The following is a 25,844-nucleotide window of genomic DNA, read 5'->3' on the forward strand; positions in this document are numbered from 1 at the left end:
GGCTCTGCTGTTTTCCAGAAATGTTGAGCTTTCTGTGCCGGTTTCTTTTGAAGATGTTAGTTTTCGATCTGGTTACAGAAGAAGATAACCTGAATATGTTTGTGGCAAAAGCATTGTTCCAGTATTGAGTTCAAAGAGTCTGTGTAAAAGCTCGTCAGTATCTCAGCTTTTATAAAACCAAATGGGTTAAGACAGATTTGCAGCGATGGACTTGATTTTACTCTCCAGAATATTGCATATTAAGATTGAGGTGGGATTTTTAAAAATAAAATGGCTTTTTCTCTTGTACATTACCAGGCTGTAAGTAAAAAAAATGCTGCTCCCCTACAGTTCTGCAGCCTCTGTGTATATTTTGCTTGGCTCATTTCTTTACAGCTGTCATCTTTCAATTCTTAGAGTCATAGAGTCATTTATGGCACAGAAGGAGGCCATTCGGCCCATCGAGTCCATGCCGGCTCTCCACGGAGCAATCCAGTTAGTCTCACTCCCCTAATATAAAATAAAAACAAGAAATGCTGGAACCACTCAGCAGGTCTGGCAGCATCTGTGAAAAGAGAAGCAGAGTTAACGTTTCGGGTCAGTGACCCTTCTTCGGAACTGACAAATATTAGAAAATTCACAGGTTATAAGCAAGTGAGGTGGGGGTGGGGCAAGAGATAACAAAGGAGGTCTAGATTGGACCAGGCCACATAGCTGACCAAAAGGTCACGGAGCAAAGGCAAACAATATGTTAATGGTGTGTTGAAAGACAAAGCATTAGTACAGATTAGGTGTTAATACACTGAATATTGAACAGCAGCAAGTGCAAACCTGAAAAAAAACAGTGGGTAAGCAAACTAGACAAACGAAGATGAAATCAAATAAATGCAAAAAAAAGATTGTAAAGAATGTAAAAAAAAAAGGAAGAAAAAATAACTAAAAATGAAAGTAAAATGGGGGGCTGTCATGCTCTGAAATTATTGAACTCAATGTTCAGTCCAGCAGGCTGTAGTGTGCCTAATCGGTAGATGAGATGCTGTTCCTCGAGCTTGCGTTGATGTTCACTGGAACACTGCAGCAATCCCAGGACAGAGATGTGAGCATGAGAGCAGGGGGGAGTGTTGAAATGGCAAGCAACCGGAAGCTCGGGGTCCTGCTTGCAGACTGTCTCACTCCCCTGCTTGATCCCTGTAGCCCTTCAAGTTTACTTCCTTCAAGTGGCCAGCCAATTTCCTTTTGAAATCATTGGTCGTCTCTGCTTCCACCGCCCTTGTGGGCAGCGAGTTCCAGGCCATTGCTAACTACTGCGTAAAAGTTTTTTCCCTCATATTCCCCCTGCATCTCTTGCCCAAAATCTTCAATCTGTGTCCCCTAGTCCTTGCACCATTAGTTAATGGGAACAGCTTTTCCTTGTCTAACTTCTCTAAGCCTGTCATAATCTTGTGCACCTATATTAAATCTCCACTCAATCTCCTTTGCTCTATGGAGAACAACCTCAGCTTTTACAACCTAACCTTGTAACTAAAACCCCCCATCTCCTTCCAGTGCCTGGTCTAATCAAGGGTCTTGGGAGGGATTTGCAAGAGTCACAAGTTGAGCAGAATGGGCCTAAACTCTGGAGTTCAGAAAAATGGCAGGTGATCTCATTAAAAGGTATATGATTTTGAAGGGTCTTGCCAGGGTAAATGCTGAGAGGCTCTTCTTTCTCCTGGCTGGAGAGTCTAGAACTAGGAGTCACAGTCTCACAATAAGGTGTCAGCCATTTACGACTGTGATGAGACATTTCTTTACTGAGGGTTGTGATTTTTGGAATTCTCAACCCCAGAAGGTTGTGGATGCTCAATTGTTGAGCATGTTCAAAGCTGAGGGATTTTTGGACTCCAAGGCAATAAAGGGATATGGGAATTGAGTGGGAAAGTGGTGTTGAGGTGAAAGATCAGCCATGATATTGAATGGTGGATGAAGGGTTGTATTGCATACTCCTGCTCCTATTTCTTATGTTCTTATATTCTTACAAGGAAGGAGCAGTGGGCAGACTGTGCAGGGAGAAAGCTGGAAGAATAGAGACTGAAGTGGGAACTGCTATACTAGTGCAAAAAAATTACAACTGCTAAGCACAGGAGAAAATTTGTGTTGGTTTGCTAAACTGTTTTCGAGGGGTGGGTGGGGGGTGGTGTAGAAATGAGTCTTCGGGAGATAAACACATGTTTGTAGAATCATAGAAAGTTTAAGGCACAGAAAGAGGCCACTTGGCCCATTGTGTCGGTGCCAACCGAAAAACGATCCACCTGTTCGAATCACTCCTTGCAGCATTTGGTCTGCAGTCCTGCAGATTACGGCACTTGAGGTGCATATCCAGACGCCTTTTGAATGAGGTCAAGGTCTCTGCCTGAACGAACCTTTCAGGCAGTGAGTTCCAGACCCCCACCACCCTCTGGGTAAAAACATTTTCCCTCATCTCCCCTCTAATTTTTCTACTAATCACTTTATATCTATGCCCCCTTGTCACTGACCTCTCTGCTAAGGTGAATAGACCCTTCACCTCCACTCTTTCCAGGCCCCTCACAATTTGTACATCTCAATCAAATCTCCCGTCAGTCTTCTCTGTTCCAAGGAGAACCACCCCAGCCTATCCAGTCTTTCCTCATAGCTGCATTTTTCCAGTCCTGGCAACATCCTCGTAAATCTCCTCTGTACCCTCTCTCGTGCAATTACATCCTTTCTATAATGAAGTGACCAGAATTGCACACAGTACTCAAGTTGTGGCTTGACTGATGAGTTACACAGTTCCAGCATAACCTCTAAAATAAAAGCAAAATACTGCAGATGCTGGAAATCTGAAAAAAGAACAAGAAATGCTGGAAATGCTCAACAGATCTGGCAGCATCTGTGGACAGAGAAGCAGAGTTAACGTTTCAGCCAGTGACCCTTCCATTAGAACTGGTAGATGTTAGAAATGTAATAGTTTTTAAGCAAATAAAGTGGGGTTGGGGCAAGAGATAACAAAAAGCAAGGTGTTGATAGGACAGAGGGTCACAGAGAATAACTGACCAGAAGATCATGGAGCAAAGGCAAACGGTATGTTAGTGGTGTGCTGAAAGACTAAGCGTTAGTGCAGAGAGGGTGTTAATTAACAGATATGTCAATTAACTTGTACTTCTTTCAATTTAGTACGCTGTATTCACTGCTCACAATGTGGTTTGCTCTACATTGGGGAGACCAAACGCGGATTGGGTGACCACTTTGCGGAACACCTCTGCTCAGTCCAAAAGCATGACTGCAAGCTTCCGGTTGCTTGCTATTTCAACACCCCCCTGACATCCCCCCCCCCCCCCCTCCCCCTCTCCCCAGCTCTCATGCCTACATATCTGTCCTGGGCTTGCTGCAGTGTTCCAGTGAATGTCAACGCAAGCTTGCAAGCTTGAGGAACAGCATCTCGTTTACTGATTAGGCACATTACAGCCTGCCAGACTGAATATTGAGTTCAATAATTTCAAAGCATGATAGGACCCCCTTTTTATTTTTAGTTATTTTTTTCTTTTTTTTAAATTTTATTTTAGTTTGTTTCATAATTTCTTTTTACCATGTGCATACCCACTTTTTTCATGTTTGTGCTTTGGGCCAGGGCTGTTCATTTTTCTGTCAATTAACACCCTCTACACGAACGCTTTGTCTTTCAACACACCATTAACATACCGTTTGCCTTTGCTCCATGACCACCTGGTCAGTTATTCTCTGTCGGGACCTCTGTCCTATCAACACCTTGCCTTTTGTTATCTCTTGTCCCGCCCCCACTTTATTTGCTTAAAACCTATTACATTTCTAACATTTGCCAGTTCTGATGAAGGGTCACTGGTCTGAAACGATAACTGCTTCTCTGTCCAGATGCTGCCAAACCTGCTGAGTATTTCCAGCATTTCTTGTTTTTATTCCAGCATAACCTCTCTGCTATTATATTCTATACCTTGGCTAATAAAGGAAAGGATTTCATATGCCGCCTTAACCACCTTATTGACTAATCCTGCTACCTTCAGGGATCTGTGGTCTTCCTCTACACTTCTCAGTATTTTCCCATGTATTGGGCAGAGTTGACTTCGTCTTCTGTCCTAGATCACGTCAAATGTGTTACGATCACAAAATCTCATAGAAGGTCAATTTTAGAAAACTTATTCAGCTTTTTGACTTGTCTGAAATGAAAAATATTCAGATTTGAAAATAATAACGTATACTTTCCTGTAGGTTATGAGTGCCTTGTGTGTGAACTGAAGGCATTGGCTAAGCGGAGACCCTTAGCGTGGGATGGCTGCACGGCCATACCCTTATGATAGTAATTCTAGTGATCCGGAAAATTGGGACCGGCGCGCTCACAACAGACCTCGCAAACTCTATAAGCACTCCAGGTAAGTGAGTGATTATAAACATTATGATCTTGGGCCTTGGTATCTTCCTTTCGAAGGTCAGTATACCTGATGCATCAGCTCAGTTGGAAGAAGCTCTGTTGCATGCAGATTGTTTGCGTGGGACTCATTCTAGGTTATTTTGCTGCTGTCAGAGAAATATACTTTAAAAAAAAAACACAAAGCCCTCCCATGGTAGGCTTATAATTTTGCTGACATGATGTATTGGCTTTCAACAGTGAATTGAGGACTGACTGCATTTATAACCCATTATTTTTGCACCATGTGATGGCTCTGTATTAACATTGATTCAGTCCAGAAGGAGCCATACCAGCTATCATGCTTGTCCAATGCTAACTACCACACCTAAACTATCTGCAGTGGAACTTTTATGTATGTATTACTGATTTCACACTGCCAGACCTGATTGAGAATGCTTTTTTCCTAAGAAGGAATGGTAATGGTGCTCTCACTGTCATTGTAAGGTGTTTGTTTTTACACTTTTAACTCCTTAGTTTAATCAGAGGTAAGATCAACAACAATTCTAAAATTGCCCACTGTAATGGGTTTTATTAATGTTCATCACCTGACTTCGCCCCGTCTCAGCTCATCTGCTGTTGAAACCCTCATTCATGCCTTCGTAACCTCTAGACTTGACTATTCCAACACACTGCTGGTTGGTGTCTCGCATTCTCCTCTCCAAAATCTTGAGGCCATCCAAAACTCTGCTGCTTATATCTTAACTCCTGCCAAGTCCCATTCCCCACCTGTGCTCGCTGACCAACATTGGTTCCCAATCAAGCAATTTTCAACCTTGTTTTCAAATCCCTCCATAGCTTCATCCCTCCCCATCTCTGTAATCTCCTCCAGCCCCACAACCCTCCAAGATATCTGTGCTCCTCTAATTCTGGCGTCTTGATCATCCCTGATCTTAATTGCTCCACCATTGCTGGTTGTGCCTTCAGTTGCTTGGGCCCTAAGCTCTGGAATAGCCTCCCTACACCTCTCCACTTCGCTTTCCTCTTTTAAGACACTCCATAAAACCTACCTCGTTAAGCAAGATTTTGGTCATCTGAACTAATATCTCCTTTTGTGGCTTGGTGTCATACTTTGTTTTATAATGCTCCTGTGAAGTGCTTTGGGATGTTTTATTACGTTAAATGCGCTACATAAATATAAGTTGTTGTTAAAACGCAAAGGTTTACCGAAAGAGAGGCAACAATCTCTTAAGTTAGGGAAACAACTCCGAGCTCAACCTGGCTGATTCTTCTGCTTTCTGAATCCTGAGAGGTTAATAATCCATCTGCTTCCTGTGTGGAAAGAGGTTAATAATCCACCAACTTCCTGTGCGGAAAGAGGTTAATAATCCGCCTACTTCCTGTGCGGAAAGAGGTTAATAATCCGCCTGCTTCCTGTGTGGAAAGAGGTTAATAATCCACCAACTTCCTGTGTGGAAAGAGGTTAATAATCCGCCTACTTCCTGTGCAGAAAGAGGTTAATAATCCACCAACTTCCTGTGTGGAAAGAGGTCAATAATCTGCCTATTTCCTGTGCGGAAAGAGGTTATTAATCCACGTTATCCGACATCGTGTTCTTTGATCTGACTCACTTTGACTTTAGAATGCTGCTCTTCTACCCTTCCTGTTGACAAAAGCATGCCTTTTCAATAACTTGCCACTCTCATAGTTACACAGACCTGGTAGAATCATGGAATTTTGCAACACAGAAGGAGACCGTTCAGCCCATCATGCTTATTCGGACTCTTTGAAGCAGCTGTCCAATTTTGTCCCACACCCAACTTCATTTCCCCTTTTATTTTAACTCTGTATCCTCTGGTTACCGATTCACTTGCCAGAAGAATCAGTTTCTTTCTAGTTCTCGAGCAAAACCCCTCTTCATTTTGAATACCTCTGAACCTTCTCTGCTTTAAGAAGAAGAATCCCAGTTCACCAATTTTTCCATGCAGTTGAAGTCTCTCATCCTTGTGATCCTGATAAACCTCCTCTGTGGCCTCTCCAAGGCCCTGACATCCTTCCTAAGGTTTTTTTAAAATTTGTTCATGGGATGGGAGTGTCATTAGCAAGGCCAGCTTTTGTTGCCCATCCCTAAATTCTGGTGCTCAGAATTGTACACAATACTCCAGCTTAAGCCTAATTGGAGATTTATAACCATTAAAGAATTCCCACAGTCTCTCAAGGCCTCCTTATCTCAGAGTCATAGAGAGATATAGCACCGAAACAGGCCCTTTGGCCCACTGAGTCCGCGCTGACCATCAACCACCCATTTATACTAATCCTACATTAATCCCATTTTCCCTCTCACATCCCCACCTTCCCTCAATTCTCCTACCACCTACCTACACTAGGGGCAATTTACAATGGCCAATTTACCTATCAACCTCCAAGTCTTTGGCATGTGGGAGGAAACCGGAGCACCCGAAGGAAACCCACACGGTCACAGGGAGAACTTGCAAACTCCACACAGGCAGTACCCAGAATTGAACCCAGGTCGCTGGAGCTGTGAGGCTGCGGTGCTAACCACTGTGCCGCCCTCTGAAGCTTTCCAAAACACTAATTAAATTTGGTCAACCTTCTTGGTATGCCTTCTTGAAAAATCAATTTAACAGTTCTGCTGTTAAACTCTGCTCCGATTAGCAGGTAAAGTCCAAAATAATCCTCCTCTCTCATTTCAGGAGTTCCTGAATTTTTGTGCCTTACAGTCTGATTCATTGTTTGCTTTGTGCAAATTGTACGCATTTTTTGAATTTTTTAAATAAATATTTAATTTGCATTCACTAGTTAAAGTATAGCTGACATCTTTGTAGTTCCTATTCTAGGTTGATTTGCACTGTCGAAACAAAATCCATCTGTGCCTTTTCTTTTATTTTTGTCATATATTACCGGTCTTTAATACCACTTTCAATTCCAAAAAGGAATGTAAACTTTAATATATTTAAAAAGAACTATTGGAATGCTGTTTTATTTGCTGCTCTTGTTTTGCACCCTTCTTGGCATAAATATTGTCATCAGTTTATTTAATCGTCTTGCAGATCTCTATCAATTCACTATAATTTCCCTCTTAGCACCTTCAAACTCTCACCACCTAGCCTTTGTCCCTCTTTCCCCCCCACCCCGCCCCCTCCCCCCATTCCCTATAATGTTTCTGCAGCTGCCAATTTATTCAAACACTCCCTCCCCTCCACTTTTGATGCTTTTTAAAACTTCTTTCTTGGGAATGTGGGTGTCGCTGGCAAGGCCAACATTTGTTGCCAATCCCTAATTGCACTTGAGAATGTGGTGGTGAGCTGCCTTCTTGAACTGCTGCAGTCCATCAGGTGCCGGTACACCCACAGTACTGTAAGGGACAGAGTTCTAGGATTTTGACCCAGCGGCCGTGAAGGAACAGTAGTATATTTCCAGGATGGTGTGTGACTTGCAAGGGAACTTGCAGGTGGTGGTGGTCCCATGCATCTGCTGCCCTGACCATTTAGATGGTAGAGGTCGTGGGTTTGGAAAGTGCTGTCTCAGGTGTCTTGGTGATTTGCTGCAGTGCATCTTCTAGATGGTACTCATTGTTGCCACTGTGTGTCAGTGGTGTAGGGAATGTTGAAGGTGGTGGATGTGGTGCCGATCAAGTGGGCTGCTTTGGCCTGGATGGTGTCGAACCTCCTGAGTTGTGTTGGAGCCACACTCATTCAGACAAGTGGAGAGTATTTCATCACTGCAGAATTCCCAGTCTCTGACCTGCTCTTGTATTTATGTGGCTGGTCCAGTTCAGTTTCTGGTCAATGGTAACCCCCAGGATGTTGATAGTCGGGGGTTCAATGATGGTTCTGCTGTTGAATGTCAAGGGGAGATGATTAGATTCTCTCTTATTGAAAATTGTCATTGACTGGCATTTGTGTGGCGCAAATGTTACTTGCCACTTATCAGCCCAAGTCTGGATGTTGTCCAGGTCTCACTGCATCTGGACATGTACTGCTTTATATCTGAGGAGTTTGTCCCTCGCAACAGCCTTACTCTGTCCCATCGTGGTCATTCCCCTGGTATGGACCCAGCTTTGCTTCCTTTAGTAGATCAAAAGCTTTAGCGAATCTGATGTACAATTTGCTTAGCCATCCATCACTGGACCACATTCTTAAACCCCTTGCCCTGCCACCCTTGCCTTCAAGAAGTGTGAGGAACACTTGAACTTTCTGGAGATCGTCTGTTCAGCTGCTGCTGCTTTAGTCTTCCCCACGCCTGCTTCCCCTTGCCCACCAAGTTCCACTCCTCCCTGCCCCAGGGCTGAACTTATGCTTTTCCTTCTTTAGTTTCTCTCCTGTGTTCTGCTCACCTACCACGCTGTCTTTGCTGATCTGCATTGGCTTTCGGTCTCCCAATGCCTCAAATGAAAAATTGTAATTTTATATAAATTCTTCATGGTTTCTCCCTTCCTTATCTCAGTAACCTCCTCCACCCTTACAATCGCCCTTCCCTAATGGAGCTCTCTGTTCCTCTTCACCGGGGCCTTTTGTGCATCCCCTCAACCCTTGTCCCACCGTTGGCGTCCATGCCTTTAGCTACCTGGGAATTTTCTCACTGAGCCCCTCTTCCTTTAAGACCCTCCTTAACACCTACCCATGTTAATATCTTCTTCTCTGGCTTGACATCAATTTTCTGATTTTTGCCTCTAATGTACTTTGGGATGTTTTTCTATGTTAAAGGTACTATGTAAATGCAGCTTGTAGCTTTAATGTTGTCAGTCCACTGACCATTCAACTGTGTAATTCAACCTGCTGGTCCTGCTGGAGTCCATTAAAGTAGTCAGTGTGCTAAATGCATTTAAAAATTGTGTGTGGTATGTACACACTGTGGGATGTTTGGGAGTAATGCAGCTAACTTTAAATTGTGTGTTTGGGCAATATAAATCATAGGATCGCACTCTTGCCCTCTCCTTTATAATTAATGCGTCGACCCAGATGTGATTGTGCTTATGAAATTTTCTCATGATTTTTCCTCTGATTTTCTTTTTAAGCAGTTCTCCCCACTGTAACAAATTTGATGTCAGACTCCGAATAATGCCAAGTGTTCTTTAATTCCCATTCATATGCTGCATAATACCTAGGCATTTCACACCTTGCATATTTTGCCTGAATCTCAAAGTGAAAAATGCAAGAAGACTATTAAGCAATCAATTGATTTCATATCCTTAATTTGGAGATGCTCAGTCTCGTTTAATGCACCATTAAATGTAAAATACATGTGGATTAATTAATGAACTGCCAATCAATGGATATTAGATGATTGTGGGAATTAACATCTGATTCAGAACACCACACATCAGTTATCTACTTAACATCCAGGTACTCAGCTGGCTCGGTGAAGTTACATTAAACAGTTAGGTGCTATGCGGTAGATATTGCTGTGAACAGGTAAGGAGTAAATGGCAACTTAGAGACTTAATGTACACAGTTTACTTCTTAGGTTAAAATTGTAGCTTTTTAAACTTTATATAGTTGTGTTAAAATACTTTTAGATTTGGAAGTCACCAAATCTGGGACAGGCTTGCTGTAGTATCTACATTGTTATGTATATTATCTGCTCATTATCACATTGCTGTTTCTGGGATCTTGCTCTGCACAAATTAGCTGCCATTTTTCCTACATTACTACACTTTTTATATAAACAAGTACTTGATTGGTGAAGTGCTTTGGGATATCTGGAGATCGTGAAAGGTGCTCTAAAAATGCAAGAATGTCGTGGTTCAGAGATTTGCCTTGAGGCACTGTAGGTGGTTTAATCATCATCTTGCAAAGATTTCAAAATAAAACCAGAAACCTGCCGAGAATTGTAGGATCACTGTTCTATGGTGGACGAATAGTCATGATCTTATTTTTGTTAATGTGGATTTCGTGAAACAGATCTCTCCGTTCCATCTCTATAATCAGACCTGAATAAATCAAATTCTGCTTGTATTATATGTGATGATGGGATTTTTACTGGCCTTTTGGGGAATCATATTCCTCAACTCTATCAAGTCAAATGTAACAGTAAATCATGAATTGGATAAATACTCAAAGGAAGAAAATTTACAGGGCTATGGACAAAGAGCAGGGGAGTGCGATTAATTGGATAGCTCTTTCTAAGAGTCGGCACAGGCACAAAGGAACTGGAGGAGGCCATTTAACCCCTCGAGCCTGTACGTAATTCAGTGAGATTATGGCTGATTTGCGAGCTAACTCCATATCCCTTTGGTTCTCAAAAATATATCAATCTGCAATTTAAAATTAATGATTGAATAAGCGTCATCTACCATTTGCAGAAGAGATGTTGCTATGTTTCCTGGTCCTAGACTCCCCAGCTAATGGTATGATGGGATGAATGGTCTCCTTCTGTGTTGTATCATTCTGTGATTCTGTGTGAACTCCAAATCTTTGGCTATGCCCAAGGGTGACGGTGCAATCCAAAAGGATGGTTCAATTAAGTTACTCTTGAATTTTCAGTTCCCCGTTGCATTGGCAGCCCTGTGATCTATGCAAATCTGAAATTCCCTCTGAAGTTTGAATGATTTGTAAATGTTTCACAGCCTGCAAAATTTTTCATGTCTACTCCATTATTTATACCCTTTTTCTCCCTTTCCAAATCGTTAACTTGCTGTTTGCTTTTGATGTGGCTGCCAACTGTGTTATGCATAAATCGTAGAAGCATAGTCATTTTGTTTTAAAGGCGGGCTGTATTTGCTAAATAAGCTGAAGACTTTGAGCACAGATTCAGCGTCTGCAATTCCTTATTGGACATACTTGTTTTAACTAGTTCATCGTACTCTGGGAATGGCCCTTCCTGCAGTTGTGTGAAGTGCTGCTGTGACTTGGAAGTTGGTTTATTACAAAATACATAATATATTTTCATTATAAAATGTGTAAAGGTATCGTGTGATGATATTGCCGTTTGAATATTTTGTAATTAACTTGACTCATCTTTGCATCCAACACTATTATTTGCTCAGTTTAATAAATTTTGCATGTGATGTGCAATTGTAGGATAATGAAAATAATGGTTGGCTAACTGAATAGCATGGCAATTGTGATACTTGCTTCACATCCCCCATGTTTGTGTAGTTCCAGCACAATTTAACAATCCATTGCACGAGTTTCTATAGTTCTTGATTAAACTTGGACAAGGGAGAGATGAGGCAAGATAGCGTGAGTGGGATAATTTGAATAACTGAATTTGAAATCAATAAATTGTTACTCTGTTAAGGGCTTTGGGGTATTTTTCTACACTAGAGGTGCTATGTAAATGTGAGTTATTGATGTTGAGACTGTTTGCTGTGACTGGCACTGTTATTGAGGCTAGCTCCACAGTCCTCCCCCCACACCCCACCCCACCCCAACTGAAAGGATCATTACTTTTTCACGTCTGCAGAAAGAGCTGCTTTGAAGATGGATTTTGGTTTATTGTAAGTTTGGATAATCTTTCTTCAAAGAGTACCTGACTTGGATTCTGGAATAATTCTGAAATGGTTCAAGATCCCACTCTAATTAGATGAGGTTAAAGCATTGGACCCATCTTGACTTATCTATTCAGAAAGTCCCAATAGTCTTCCTCATTTCAGCATCTAGTTATTTAATTATTTGTGCTTTTGCCTTGACTCTAGTAGTCCATCCCTTTGATTTTTTTTGTGTGAAGAACTACATGCAATCAGTCTTGAAGTTACCTTTTACTAGTTTGATCAGAACCCTTGCCCTTCTCTCTCAGTTTACGTTAATTTCTTTGGTTTGCCTTTTACGTTTCCTCAGCTATCAAATACCTCTAAAATATTACTTCTCAAATGCCTTCTTTCTATATGAAAAGCCTAAGTTGCTCCAGTCTTTATAACACAGTGCTCTGGTACTGGAGATCAATTTTGTGGCTATTCCCTGCATTGCCTGCAGCATTTGAACATCTCTCAGTGACCAAAATTGAACAGAGTAAGTGAGGTGTGGTCTGACCAGAACATTATAAAAATACTTCCTCTGCCGTACATTTTTACTGTTTTGGTTGTTTAGATTGGCACTCTTATTAATTGTTACTTAGCATTGATTGACCATGTCAAGACTACCAAGATTCCAAGGATACACTCTAATCTCTTTCTCAGCTATTTCACAATCATTCATGGAGAACGCGTTGCCCACTTTTTAAAAAATTCATTTCATGGGATGTGGATGGCGCTGGCAAGGCAAACATTTGTTGCCCATTCCCAATTGCCTTTGAGAAGGTGTTGGTGAGCTGCCTTCTTGAACCGTTGCAGTCCATCTGGTATGGGTACACCCACAGTGCTGCTTTCCTTCCTGTGTGCTGTGCTTCACAGTTGCTGGCATTAAATTTCATCTGTCATTGTTCCACCCATGTAAACATTTTGTCCTAAATAAAGAGAAATTTCTGGAAATACTCAGCAAGTCAGGCAGCATTGAGGAAAGGAACAAAGTTCACGTTTCAGGTCAATGACCTTTCTTCATGGCTTATTTTGTCGAATGCGTTCTATAATTTCGTAGCTGTCTCTTTTGATTATGCTGCCTCTCCTAATTTGACTGACTGAAATTTAATTGGACTTATAAACCAGTGTCTTGCAGTAACTACCTTGTACTTCTCAGTGTGAAATCTTTGCAGAGACTTTTTAAAATCTAGATGTACTTTCAGTTGCAAAGCTGGTAATCACTCACTTCGCTCATATCCTCTCATTACAAGACACTTGAAATTTAGCGGTGGACTTTTGTGTGCATACTGCACCAATGCAGTATGTTACTGGTGTAAATCCTGATGCAGGTAGGGCAAACAGATCCAGAGCTCCCTGGATGATGAAAGCGGTAGAGAGTAAGATGAAGCAGAAAAAGTGTGCATATGCTAGATGTCCGGTGGATAATGCAATTGCTAACCAGGCTGATGACAGAAGTTTCAGAGGGGACGTGAAAAAAGAAATGAGAAGCAAAGAGAGAGCATGAGAAGAGTCTCGAGGCTAACATCAAAGGGAATCTATAAGTCTTCTATAGGCATTTAAATAGTAAATTAGGGGGCGGCGCATTGGTTAGCACCGCAGCCTCACAGCTCCAGGGACCCAGGTTTGATTCTAGGTACTGTCTGTGCGGAGTTTGCAAGTTTTCCCTGTGACCGCGTGGGTTTTCGCTGGGTGCTCCGGTTCCTCCCACAGCCAAAGACTTACAGGTGATAGGTAAATTGGCCATTGTAAATTGCCCCTAGTGTAGGTAAGTGGTAAGGAATGCGATAACTGTAGGGTTAGTATAAATGGATGGTTGTTGGTCGGCACAGACTCGGTGGGCCGAAGGGCCTGTTTCAGTGCTGTATCTCTAAATAAAAAATAAATAAATATAATAAATAAAATGGTGGTAAAAGGAGGAATGGGGCTGATTAGGGACCTAAAAGCAGATTTATGCATGGAGGCGTGGGAGCATGTCTGAAGTACGAAGTGAGAACTTTGCATCTGTCTTGACCAAAAAAGACGATGCTGCCAAGTCATGATGAAAGAGGAGGTATTGATACACTGGATGGGCTAGAAATTGATGATGAGGCATAAGATTGACCGGCTGTACTTAAGGTTGATGAGTCACCAGGAGCGGATGAGATGAATCTCAAGATACTGAGGGAAGTAAGAGTGGAAATTGCGGAGCCATTGGATGTAATCTCATCCACCTTTGATACAGGGGTGGTCCCAGAGGACTGGAGAATTGCAAATGTTATACCCTTATTCAAAAAATGGTGCAAGGATAAACCCAGCAACTACAGGCCAGTCAGTTTAACCATGGTGATGGGAAAGCTTTTAGAAACGCTTATTTGGGACAAAATTAATAGTCATTTGGACAAATATGGATTAGTCGATGAAAGCTAGCATGGATTTATTAAGGGCAAATTGTGTTTAAATAACTTGCCTAAGTTTTTCAATGAGCTAACAGAGAGGGTTGATGAGAGTAATGCGGTTGATGTAGTGTTCATGGACTTACAAAAGGCATTTGATAAAGTCCCACATACTTGTCAGTAGAATTAGAGCCCATGAAATAAAAGGGGCATTAGTAACATGGATGCGAAGTTGGCTGAGTGACAGGAAACTAGAGTAGTTGTGTTCGGTTGTTTTTCAGCCTGGAGGAAGGTAGATCGTGGGCTTTCCAGGACTTGGTGATGGGACCCCTGCATTTCATATTGTGTATTAATGACCTTGACTGGTGTGTACAGGGCACAATTTCAAAATTTGCAGATGACAAAACTTGGAAGTATTGTGAACTGTGAGGAGGATAGTGATGAGCTTCAAGAGGACATAGGCTGGTGTTATGGGCATACAAGTGGCACATGAAATTTAATGCAGAAAAGTGTGAAGTGATATATTTTGGTAGGAAGAATGAGGAGAGGCAATATAAAATAAAGGTACAATTCTAAAGGGGGTGGCTGCAGGAGCAGAGGGACCTGAGTGTATATGTGCACAAATCATTGAAGGTTGTTGGGCAGGTTGAGAAAGCAGTCAATAAATCATATGGGATCCTGGGCTTTATAAATAGGGGCATAGAGTACAAGAACAAGGAAGTTAGGATAAACCTGTATAAACCACTGGTTCAGCCTCACGTGGAATATTGTGTCCATTTCTGGGCACCACACTTTAGGTAGGCTGTGAAGGCATTAAAGAGAGTGCAGAAAAGATGCACGATAATGGTTCCAGGGATCAGGAACTTCAGTTACATGGATAGGTTGGAGGAGCTGGGTCTGTTCTTGGAGAAGAGAAGATTAAGAGGAGATTTGATGGAGGTGTTCAGAACCATGAGGGGTTTGGATGTAGTAGATCGGGCAAAACTATTCCCATTGGCGGAAGGATCAAGAACCAGAGGACACCAATTTAAGGTGATTGGCAAAAGAAGCAATGACGACATGAGGAAAAACCTTTTTATGCAGTGAGTCATTAGGATCTGGAATGTATTGCCTGAGAGTGCGGTGAGGTAGATTCAGTTGAGGCCTTGAAAAGGGAACTGGATAGTTATCTGAATAGCCAATGGAACTCCTTTATTCAAAAAGGGAGGGAGACGGATCACAGGAAACTACATGCCAGTTAGCTTAACATTGGTCAGAGGGAAAATGTTAGAAGCTATTATTAAAGGCGTTATTGCAGGGCACTTAGAAAAATTCAAGGTAATCAGGCAGAGTGAACATGGTTTTGTGAAGGGGCAATCATGTTTAACTAATTTATTGGATTTCTTTGAAGAAGTACCGTGTGCTGTGGATAAAGGGGAACCGGTGGATGTACTGTATTTAGATTTCCAGAAGGCATTTGATAAGGTGCCACATCAAAGGTTATTGCAGAAAATAAAAGCTCATGGTGTACTTGGTAACTTTTTGGCATGGATAGAAGATTGGCTAGCTAACCAGAAACATAGAGTAGGCATAAATGGGCCATTTTCTGGTTGGCAAGATGTAATGAGTGATGTGCCGCAGGGATCAGAGCTGCGGCCTCAACTTCTTACAATTTATATAAATGACTTGGATGAAGGGATGGAAGGTATGGTTACTAAATATGCTGATGACACAAAGATAGGTAGGCAAGTAAGCTGTGAAGAGGACATGAGGCTACAAAGGGCTATAACTAGGTTAAGTGAGTGGACAAAGATCTGGCAAATGGAGTATAATTTGGGAAAATGTGAAGTTGTCCATTTTGGCAGGAAGAATGAAAAAAAAAGCTTGATCTAAAATGGTATGAGATTACAGAGCTCTTGAGATGCAGAGGGATCCGGGTGAACTAGTGCATGAATCGCAAATGGATGGTATGCAGGTACAATAAGTAATTAGGAAAGCTAATACAATGTTATCATTTATTGTGAGAGGAATTGAATACAAAAGTAGGGAGGTTTTGCTTCAGTTATACAGGGCATTGGTGAGACCACCTCTGGAGTACTGTGTACAGTATTGGTCTCCTTATTTAAGGAAGGATGTAAATGCGTTGGAAGCAGTTCAGAGAAGGTTTACTAGACTAATACCTGGAATGGGTGGGTTGTCTTATGAGGAAAGGTTGCACAGGCTAGGCTTGTATCCACAGGAGTTTAGAAGAGTAAGAGGCGACTTGATTGAAACATAAGATTCTGAGGGGTCTTGACAGGGTGGATGTGGAGAGGATATTTCACCTTGTGGGAGAATCTACATAAGAACTAGGAGCAGGAGTAGGCACTCCAGCCCCTTGAGCCTGCTCCGCCATTCAATACGATCACGGCTGATCTCATCTCACCCTCAACTCCACTTTCCTGCCTGTTCTCCATAACCCTTCAACTCCTTTCTAATTAAAAATCTATCTCCTGCTCAAATTTATTCAATGTCCCGGCAGCCACTGCACTCTGGGGTAGTGAATTCCACAGACTCTCGACCCTTTGAGAGAAGTAATTTCTCCTCATCTCTGTTTTAAATCTGCTACCCCTTATCCTAAAACTATGACCTCTCGTTCTACATTGCCCCACCAGAGGAAACATTCTCTCTACATCTACTTTGTCAATCCCCTTAATCATCTTATATACCTCATTTAGATCTCCTCTCATCCTTCTAAACTCTAGAGAGTAAAGGCCTAAACTGCTCAATCTCTCTTCATAAGACAAACCCCTCATCTCTGGAATCAATCTAGTGAACCTCCTCTGAACTGCCTCCAGTGCAACTGCATCCCTCCTCAAGTAAGGGGACCAAAACTATATGCATTACTCAAGGTGCAGTCTCAGTAATGCCTTGTACAGTTGCAGCAACACATCCCTACTTTTATACTCTATTCCTTTAGCACTAAATGCCAAAATTCCATTTGCTTTCCTATCACCTGCTGTACCCGCATACTAGTTTTCTGCGATTCATGCACGAGGACACCCAGATCCCTCTGCACCGAAGCACTCTGAAGTTTCTCTCTATTTAAATAATTTGCCTTTTTATTCTTCCGACCAAAATGGATAACCTCATACTTTCCACGTTAAACTCCATCTGCCAAATTTTGGCCCATTCACCTAACCTATCCATATCCATTTGTAAATTTCTTATTTCTTTATTGCAACTTACTATCCCACCTATTTTAGTGTCATCTGCAAATTTGGCTATAGTACCTTCTATCCCTGCATCCAAGTCATTAATATGACTATAAGTCCAGAACTAGGGGTCACTGTTTAAAAATAAGAGGTCATCCATTTGAGACAGAGATGAGGAGAAATATTTTCGCTGAGGGTCCTGAGTCTTTGGAGAACTCTTCCTCAAAAGACAGTGGAAGCAGAGTCTTTGAATATTTTTAATGCAGAGGTAGATAGATTCTTGTTAAGGGGGTGAAAGGTTATTGGGGGTAGCGGGAATGTGGAGTTCAGGTTACAATCAGATCAGCCATGATTTTATTGAATGAGAGAGCAGGCTTGGGGACCGAGTGGCCTACTCCTGCTCAAAAAATTTGCAGGGCTATGGGGAAAAAGGTGGGAAAGTGGGACTAGGTGAGTTGCTCTTGCAGAGAGCTGACACAGACACAACAGGCCGAAAGGCCTTCAGTGCTCTAACTGTTCTATGATTCTAACTTGTATTTATATAGCACCTTTAATGTTGTAAAATGTCCCAGGGCGCCTCATAGGAGCTTTACCAAACAAAATTTGATACCGAGCCACTTCAGGAGATATTGGGGCAGGTGACTAAAAGCTTGGTCAAAGAAGTAGGTTTTAAAGAGGGTAGAGCGGCGGAGAGGTTTAGGGAGAGAATTCCAGAGTTTAGGGCCTCTGCAGCTGAAGGCATGACCACCAATGGGGTAGTGATTAAAATCCAGAATGTGCAAGAGGCCAGAATTAGAGAAGCTTAGAGATCTTGGAGGGTTGTGGGGCTGGAGGATGTTACAGAAATAGGAAGGAGTGAGGCCATGGAGGGATTTGAACACAAGCATGAGAAGTTTAAATTGAGGTATTATTGAACCAGTTGCCAATGTAGGTCAGTGAGCAGGCAGCAGAGTTTTGGATGAATTGAAGTTTTATGGAAGCTGGGAGGCCGTCAGGAGAGAGTTGGAATCGTCAAGTTTGCAGGCAACGAAGGCACAATGATGGTTTCAGCAGCAGATGAGCTGAGGCAGGGGCAGAGTCAGGCGACATTATGGAGGTGGAAATAAATGGTCTTAATGATTTCAGATATGTTGTAGAAAACGAGTGCGATCCTAAGGTTACAAATGGCCTGTTTCAGCCTCAAGGTTGCCAGATAGGGGGATGGAGTTGGTGGTGTGTGTACTGTACGCAGTGTTGATTGTACAAATTCAATCCAGAATAATCCTGTTGGAAACGGAGTAAATGAGACAGTTGACATTACAATAGCACTTTTATTTATCGACGAAGAAATACAGCATCGTCTGAAATCTGGTGCAGCCTTTGGCCATCTGAGAAAGCGAGTGAAGATCGCGACATCAATCTGAAACCAAGCTCAAGGTCTACCGCGCAGTCGTGTTCCTTACCTTGCAGTATGGGGTTTAAACATGGACAACGTGTAGGAGGCAGCTGAAAGCACTGGAGCCATTTCATCAACACTGCCTATGGAAGATCCTACATATCAAGTGGGAGGACAGGCACACCAACATGAGTGTCCTCTCATAAGCAGGCATCACAAGTATCGAGGCTATGATTATCCACCATCAGCTTCATTGGGTTGTTTATATAGTTTGGATGTCAGATACCAGGCTCCCAAAGCAAGTCGTCTTCTCCCAGCTCAGTCAGGGCAGACGCATCAGAGGAGGGCAGAAGAATCGCTTCAAGGATGTGCTGAAGTGCAACATTGACATCAACTCCTGGGGGACCATCGCCCTGGACCGAACCAGATGGAGGCAGAGTCTTTGGGAAGGATCCTAGCATTTTGAGACCCAACAATGACAAAATGTAGAGGAAAAGCAAAAACAGCGAAAAGAACAAGCCATGACCTGAACTAATAATACACGACCAGACATCCCACATGACAACAAATGCTCTACGTGTCAGAAAGTCTGTAGATCCCGAATTGGCCTCATCAGCCATCTTCGGACTCCCAGAAGACAATCATCCTTGCTTGCGAGGGATAGCCAATAATATTTATTAGGGTGTGGAGGGGGGAAGAATTACAGACACTGAAAATTGAATGTAACTTTTTTAATTGAACATCATATACAAAGAAATGCTGGAATTCCTCAGCTGGTCTGGGGGCATCTGTAGAGAGAGAAAGAGTTAATGTTTCTGGTTGATGACCTTTCATCAGTACTGGACAGATGCTGCCAGACGTGCTGAGTATTTCAAGCATCTTCTGTCTTTATTTCAGATTTCCAGGATCAGCAGTGTTTTACTTTTGTATCATATGTGCTTATAAATATTATGGAGGGAGACAAATCTCCAAGACATTGCTCATGGTGCTGCTGTCTCCGCTCCTGCATCAGCCCACCTGCTGCTGAAACCCTCAGCCGTGCCTTTGTTACCTCCAGACGCAGCTATTCCAATGTTCTCCTGGCCAGCCTCCCACCTTCTACCCTCCATAATCATGAATTCATCCAAAACTCAGCTGTCTGTATCCTGACTTACACCAAGTTCAGTTCACCATCAGGCCTGTACTTGCTGACCGACATTGCCTTAAATTTAAAATCCTCATCCTTGCTTTAAATCCCTCCATGACCTTGCCCCTCTCTATCGCCGTACCCTCCTCCAGTTCCACAACCCTCCGAGACTTCTGTGCTCATCCAATTCTGGCCTCTTGTGTCCCCCCAATTTTCATTGCTGCATGATTGGCCGCCCTGCTGCAGCCCTAAGCTCTGCCATTCTCTTCCTAAATCTCTCAGCCCCTCTCCCTCCTTTAATTCGCTCCTTAAAATCTACCTCTTTGACCAAGCTTTTGGTCATCTGTTCTAAAATCTCGATTGGCTCGGTATTAGATTTTGTCTGATAATGCTCCTGTAAAGTGCCTTCGGGTGCTTCGTTTCATTAAAGGTGCTATATAAATACAAATTGTTATCGGTAGATCAGTTGGTTCCATGACTCTCTTGTGTTGGTGAGAAAGCTTCGTTGTTGGTGGAAGGGTTTTGCACACTGAGCTTGGTCTGTTGTTGGGGCATGGATTCTGGGAGAGTTATTCTGATTATCTGTTTGGGGACGGGGTGGGTGGCAGAGCAAGAAGGAATGAAAATATAACTTTGACACTTGACAACAAAAGGATACACCTTGCACGCGTAAAGAGACTGTCAAAAGAAGCTGTCCTTTGCGTGGAAGACTGGAGGAAGTGACCCAATTTAAAGCAGCGGTGATGTGACAATGCTTACAGGTTGTCTGGTTTTGGAGTGAGATTGGAACTGTTAAAGGATGAAATCCCCACTTGCTGTAGATCGTAAAAAGCAGTTCATGCTTAATTGTGCCTGGTGTTTACAAATTGGGAGAAGTTTTTATATTTGCTGCTCCAGGTCAGAAGCAGCAAGTGCAAAGTGATAGCCCTCTCTGAACAAAGATATCTGAGGAACTAGCTGTACCTTTTGTAAGGCTAATTTGAGAATTTGACAAGCTACGTTGCAAGAAAATATTGGTAGCGCATCTTCAAAATAAATTAAAAGTCTAACAATTGTCATAGCTGCAGTTCTTTTGATTTCTAAATACTTAATCTGATAAAAATTTTGGGTACACAGTGGAGAATATTTCAGTGTTCAGAAATAGCTGCTGAGATTGTCCCAATCTCCTAAATATGCCTGTTTCAAATTTTCCCAATTTACTGACTCATTTGTCTAATATTATAACAAATCTACAGTTGGTTGGATTGTTTATCAGTTAATTTAATGTGGAAATACAGTAAAACTGTGGTACTTTTTGTGGGGTGAGGGTGGTGTGTTTATGAGCCGAGATGGGATACAAGCTGAATTTGCTTATACGTACAACTCTGCTTCTCTCTCCACAGATGTTGCCAGACCTGCTGAGTATTTCCAGCATTTCTTGTTTTTATTACTTCTATGTATGTTGTGAACAGATTAAAATATGTGTTGGAATTTATTGTGGTTGGTGTTGGACTCGGTTCTCTGCTTTTCTGCAGATAATTGCCTGATTTGTGTACCTCCCTAGGTGGCTACTGAGGCATAGGCTACAACTTTATATGAAAGGCAACTAGATAATTATTTCATCTGGAAGAGTATAAAGTGGGTTTGGACTTTTTGGGAAGATAGCTTCAGGTGAAGAGTTCAGGCTAACACATTCATAAATGGCTGCCACCTGGGCTGTAATTTCTGCATTGATAGATTCAAAATCTGTTCCTTTCAGCAGAGGGCGTTAGTCTAAATGAATATTACATTGTTAATTCTTCATTGATTCACCAATTCCCTGCTATTAATATTTGCAGCTAATGAGTTAAATGATTAAGGCCACTGACTTGAGACAAATCAATGTGAAATTCTATTTTATTACATATGATTCCAAAATTTCTACACTGGTGTTTTGGGAATTGTGCTGAATCTATCTGTAATCAGGGTTTCTCAAGATCGGAAAATCCAGACTGAGAAAAGATCACTGAGCTAGGTTTTGACAGTGTTACCCCAAAGTCTGAACAATATACTTCGGGAAAGCTACATTGTCAGAGGAGCCGTCTTTCAGGTGAGATGTTAAACTAAGATGCTCTCTGTCACCCATGGTAAAAGATCTCATGGCACTATTCGAAGAAGTGCAGGGGAGTTCTCCTCGTGTCCAAGGCAATATTTACTCTTCAACCAACCTCGTTAAAACTCAGTATCTGGTCATTATCAGATTGCTGTTGGTGAGCCCATGCTGTGCATAAATTAGTTACCATGTTTCCTACATTGAAACACTGACTACGTTTCAAAAATCTACTTCATTCACGGTAAAGCATTTGGGATCTTCTGAAGTTGTGAAAGGCTGTATAGAAGTGTAAGCTTTCACTGTCTCCTCTCCTCTCGTCGTCTTTTCCTCTTTCAGCAGCTCTTTTTTCCAGCTACCCCTCATCCCTTTTTGCCTCCTGATCTGCCTGCCCCTCCTTGGATTCTCCCCCTCCTCCTCCTCTGCCTGTCCCTCCGCTGCCGCCGCCTCCTCCTCCTCCCACTCCTTGGATCCTCCTCCTCCTCTGCCTGCCCGTCCTCAGATCCTCCTCCTCCTCCTCTGTTGGCCGGCGTCCCCTCGCTTCTTTCTCTTCCTTCTTCTCCCTACAATAATCTTGCCTCCTCCTGATAATTTTAGCATTGACTGAGGGTAGATCAGGTGAATAGTTTCCCTCTTGTGCTTTTTAACTCTAATTAAATTTGATTCATGTTCTTCAGTGTCATAGTACATGTCTTGCACTTGTGAGACCAGTGAAAAAGCATTTTTTTATGGTAGCATCATGAAGCCTAAATGGGCAACAAAATCTATTGGACATTGTACAGAATTCTATGTCCAGAGCTATAGGAAAGCGGCGGGTTAGTGGGACTAATTAGAAAGCTCTTTCAAAGAGTGGACTTGAACGCAAAGGGCCAAAGTATCTCTTTTTATGCTGTATGATTCTATGTTTCAGAGATTCCATAACCATTCATTTTTCTTGAATGCACAATTTTTTTTGAACACTTCCTCACTGGCATTCCTAGGATATACAGTTAGTTATAAAAAGTATATAATTTGCATGTGTATGCTTGAGGACAAATTGTGTATCACCCAATTTTCTTGGTGGATGGAACAGTTGGTGGCCTGTTTTGAATATTTCATTCTGCATTAGTTGCTTTGATTAAAGCATAATGAAGAAATGCTTGACAGATGGTAACAGAAGCAGCTGGTAGCTTACTGGGGAGAGAGAGAAAAGGAGGGGGAAAAAAATCTTTTCTGCATCTGATGTCAAATTGCACCATCATCTCCCCTGCTTGAAATTGGAGTAATTGCAGTCACAAATGCAGAACAAAGGGAGACCTCTGTGGGGTCGGGTTCCAGACGTCAGCACCTGCACGGCAGCACGCTTCCGAGCCAGCAACTACCACAGAAGTGATTTGGAATTTGCAGCTGTGATTTTAATGTGTGAACTGAGAGGTTACTCTGAAAATCGGACAGCACAGGAGCTAAAAGCTCTGAAGGCGTCTAAGTGATGCAGTGGTTTGCTGCCGAGCTCCCGCAGCTCATAAATAAGGCAGAGAAATGACGAACAGGGTCCTCGAGATGCTGAGATTCAAAAGTGATGCCCAAGGATGCTGCGAATGCTGCATTCTTTCCACAAGCACGATTGCTCTGGGTTTTACACTGGTCTTGCATTCAGAAATTTTTGGCCTGCTGTTTTCTTCCCATTGCATGTAAAACTTCGAGGTATGTGTATCAATCTGCAGAAGGAATTGTGATATTTTTGTCGGACAAATATTGATTTTGAGTGGGAAATGAACTTCACTGTGATTTCTCTGTACAGCAGGTTATGAAAAGGAGGTACTGCAAACTAGCTGACAGAATTAGAGACAGCTGAAATCAGTTATTCAGGAAAGGATTGAGTTCCTGTATTAGGACTGAAGAATCTGTAACCTAAGCTTTAACTCTGAATGACCTAGCCTCCTAGTCGTATTGTGTTGGACTGCATGGTCCACTTTAATAATCTTTTCTTCACTGAACGAAGTGAAGGTTAAACTAAAAATAAACCGCTTTGCTGAACTGATTATCTCTATCTCCACAGGTCCACACGTGTCGTACATATGTTCTGCTTTAGAGACTGCGAGTATTGTGTGTTTTTTTTATATTCAAAGCTGTCAGTTGAAGTATGTTATACCTGGCGGTAGAAGATTGCACTTGTCTGTCAGAATATCTTTAAATGGAGCTAAAATTATACATGTTTGTCTAATATAGCCCAGTAAAGTCCTTTTAACAGGAGTTCAACTTGGCAGAAACTGCTTTCCCTTCTTAGATTTAAATTTCAGACAGCCAGTTATCTGTTAGCCAATTAAATTTTTCTCTTTTGCTTTTATAATGTTTCTTTTTGGTTGGTATCGGTTTGAAAATTCAACATCTGTTTGGAGCAGCCTTGATGATTTATCGCAATTGACACATCACTGCTTTGAAATGTGAGCTGACTCAGCAGTCGTTAATCAGTACATTTGACAAATAAAATTTTGATGGTCCAGTCTATTGACAGCTCCCAGAAATCTTCCATCGAGCTGCTTTATGTTAAAACTGGAATTTAGATTGTCAACTTTGCTCACCTCCATTCTGCTGATTCACTCTGCTAGATGGAGTACTTTTTTTTTAGAAGTGCATTTCTTCAGTGCTAGAATTTTCCCTTTGTTTAGTTTGAGGGTGGCTTTCAAGGTGATTTTGTTCCTATTCATGTGTCTCGTAAGTGCTGTCATGTTATTCTTTGTAGTAGAGTTGGATAGTTCAATTGAGCTGTGACCTCGAAGGGTCTTTTCTGTTCCGATTATACAGCAGACCGTACCCACATTAATATTGTGCGTGCAGTGTAACTCTGCTGAATTGCCATTGCTGTGCTGTTCAGGCATTGGATGAGACATGGCTTCAGAAAGATTACACAGAACTTCACACAGGAACAGGCCATTCAGCCCAACTGGTCTATGCCGGCATTTATTCTGCACACCACTGTTCATCTGACCCCATCAGCATATCCTCCTATCTAGCTTCCCCTAAGATGCATCTATGCCATTTAACTCAACCACGCCCTGTGGTATTGAGGTCCACATTCTAACCCAGGGTTATCCAACATATGGCTTGCGGGCCAGAGTCCGTCCCGTCCAATCCCGTCAAAGATTTCTGTCTGGCTGAAAACTACTCGGCTGTTCCTCCTTCTTGCTGCGCGGTTTTTGCTTCCGGCCATCTGCTTTCAGCTTCAGGGGTGTGAAATTTCTTCCGGCCTGCCAAGTATTTCTATTACAATCAGCCGCCCCTGCTGTTTTCGCTGAGTGTGCGCCTGCTGGGTAATGTAGTTCCCCTGCTCCTCGGTCCCTATGGCTGGATCCATAATGTGGGGCAGACGTGGGGGCGAGGAAAGGGAGGGACAGACGGGGGTGGGGGGGAAAAGAGAGGGAGAGACGGACACGGTGGGGGGCGTATAAGAGAGGGAGAGATAGACAGAGGTGGGGGAAAGAGAGGGAGATACAGACAAAGGTGGGGGGAGAGAGCGAGAGAGACAGACACAAGGTGGGGGGAGAGAGAGGGAGAGATACACACGAGGTGGGGGGGGGGGAAGAGAGGGAGAGACAGACACGAGGTGGAGGGAGAGAGAGGGAGGGACAGACACGAGGTGGAGGGAGAGAGAGGGAGGGACAGACACAGAGGGAGGGACAGACACGGTGGGGGGAGGGAGGCAGGGAGGGACAGACACGGGGTTGGGGGGGGGGTAGAGAGGGAGCGGGGGCCGCTTATGGTCAGATTGAGGAAGCCTCTAGTATCTTAGGGGAGGCAGAGGGGCCCCATGCTGTGGGCGTAGCCCGATTGTTCCCTGAAGGCGACTTTCCCCATCCCACTCCACCCCTCCACACCCGGAGCCGTTCTGCTACAAGGTCACAGTTGCGAAAGCAGGC

The 25,844-nt window shown here is 42.7% G+C and overlaps 1 protein-coding gene across 3 annotated transcripts in view; it reads left to right on the forward strand.

Annotated features, from left to right (window-relative positions):
• The window catches only part of btbd10b (BTB (POZ) domain containing 10b), a 120,790-nt gene that overhangs the window by 16,575 nt on the left and 78,371 nt on the right, over positions 1-25,844 (forward strand). For 2 of the 3 annotated variants that reach the window (XM_068046668.1, XM_068046666.1), the window contains one exon: positions 4,219-4,379. The exons of the other annotated variant lie outside the window; for it this stretch is intronic. In XM_068046668.1, coding sequence (XP_067902769.1) covers positions 4,279-4,379 — 101 coding nt within the window. In that variant the 5' untranslated portion in view covers positions 4,219-4,278. The remainder of the gene's footprint in view (positions 1-4,218; positions 4,380-25,844) is intronic. 3 annotated transcript variants of the gene reach the window in all.

This window comes from Heterodontus francisci, chromosome 14 (assembly GCF_036365525.1).
Source record: "Heterodontus francisci isolate sHetFra1 chromosome 14, sHetFra1.hap1, whole genome shotgun sequence".
NCBI classification, from domain to species: Eukaryota; Metazoa; Chordata; class Chondrichthyes; order Heterodontiformes; family Heterodontidae; genus Heterodontus; species Heterodontus francisci.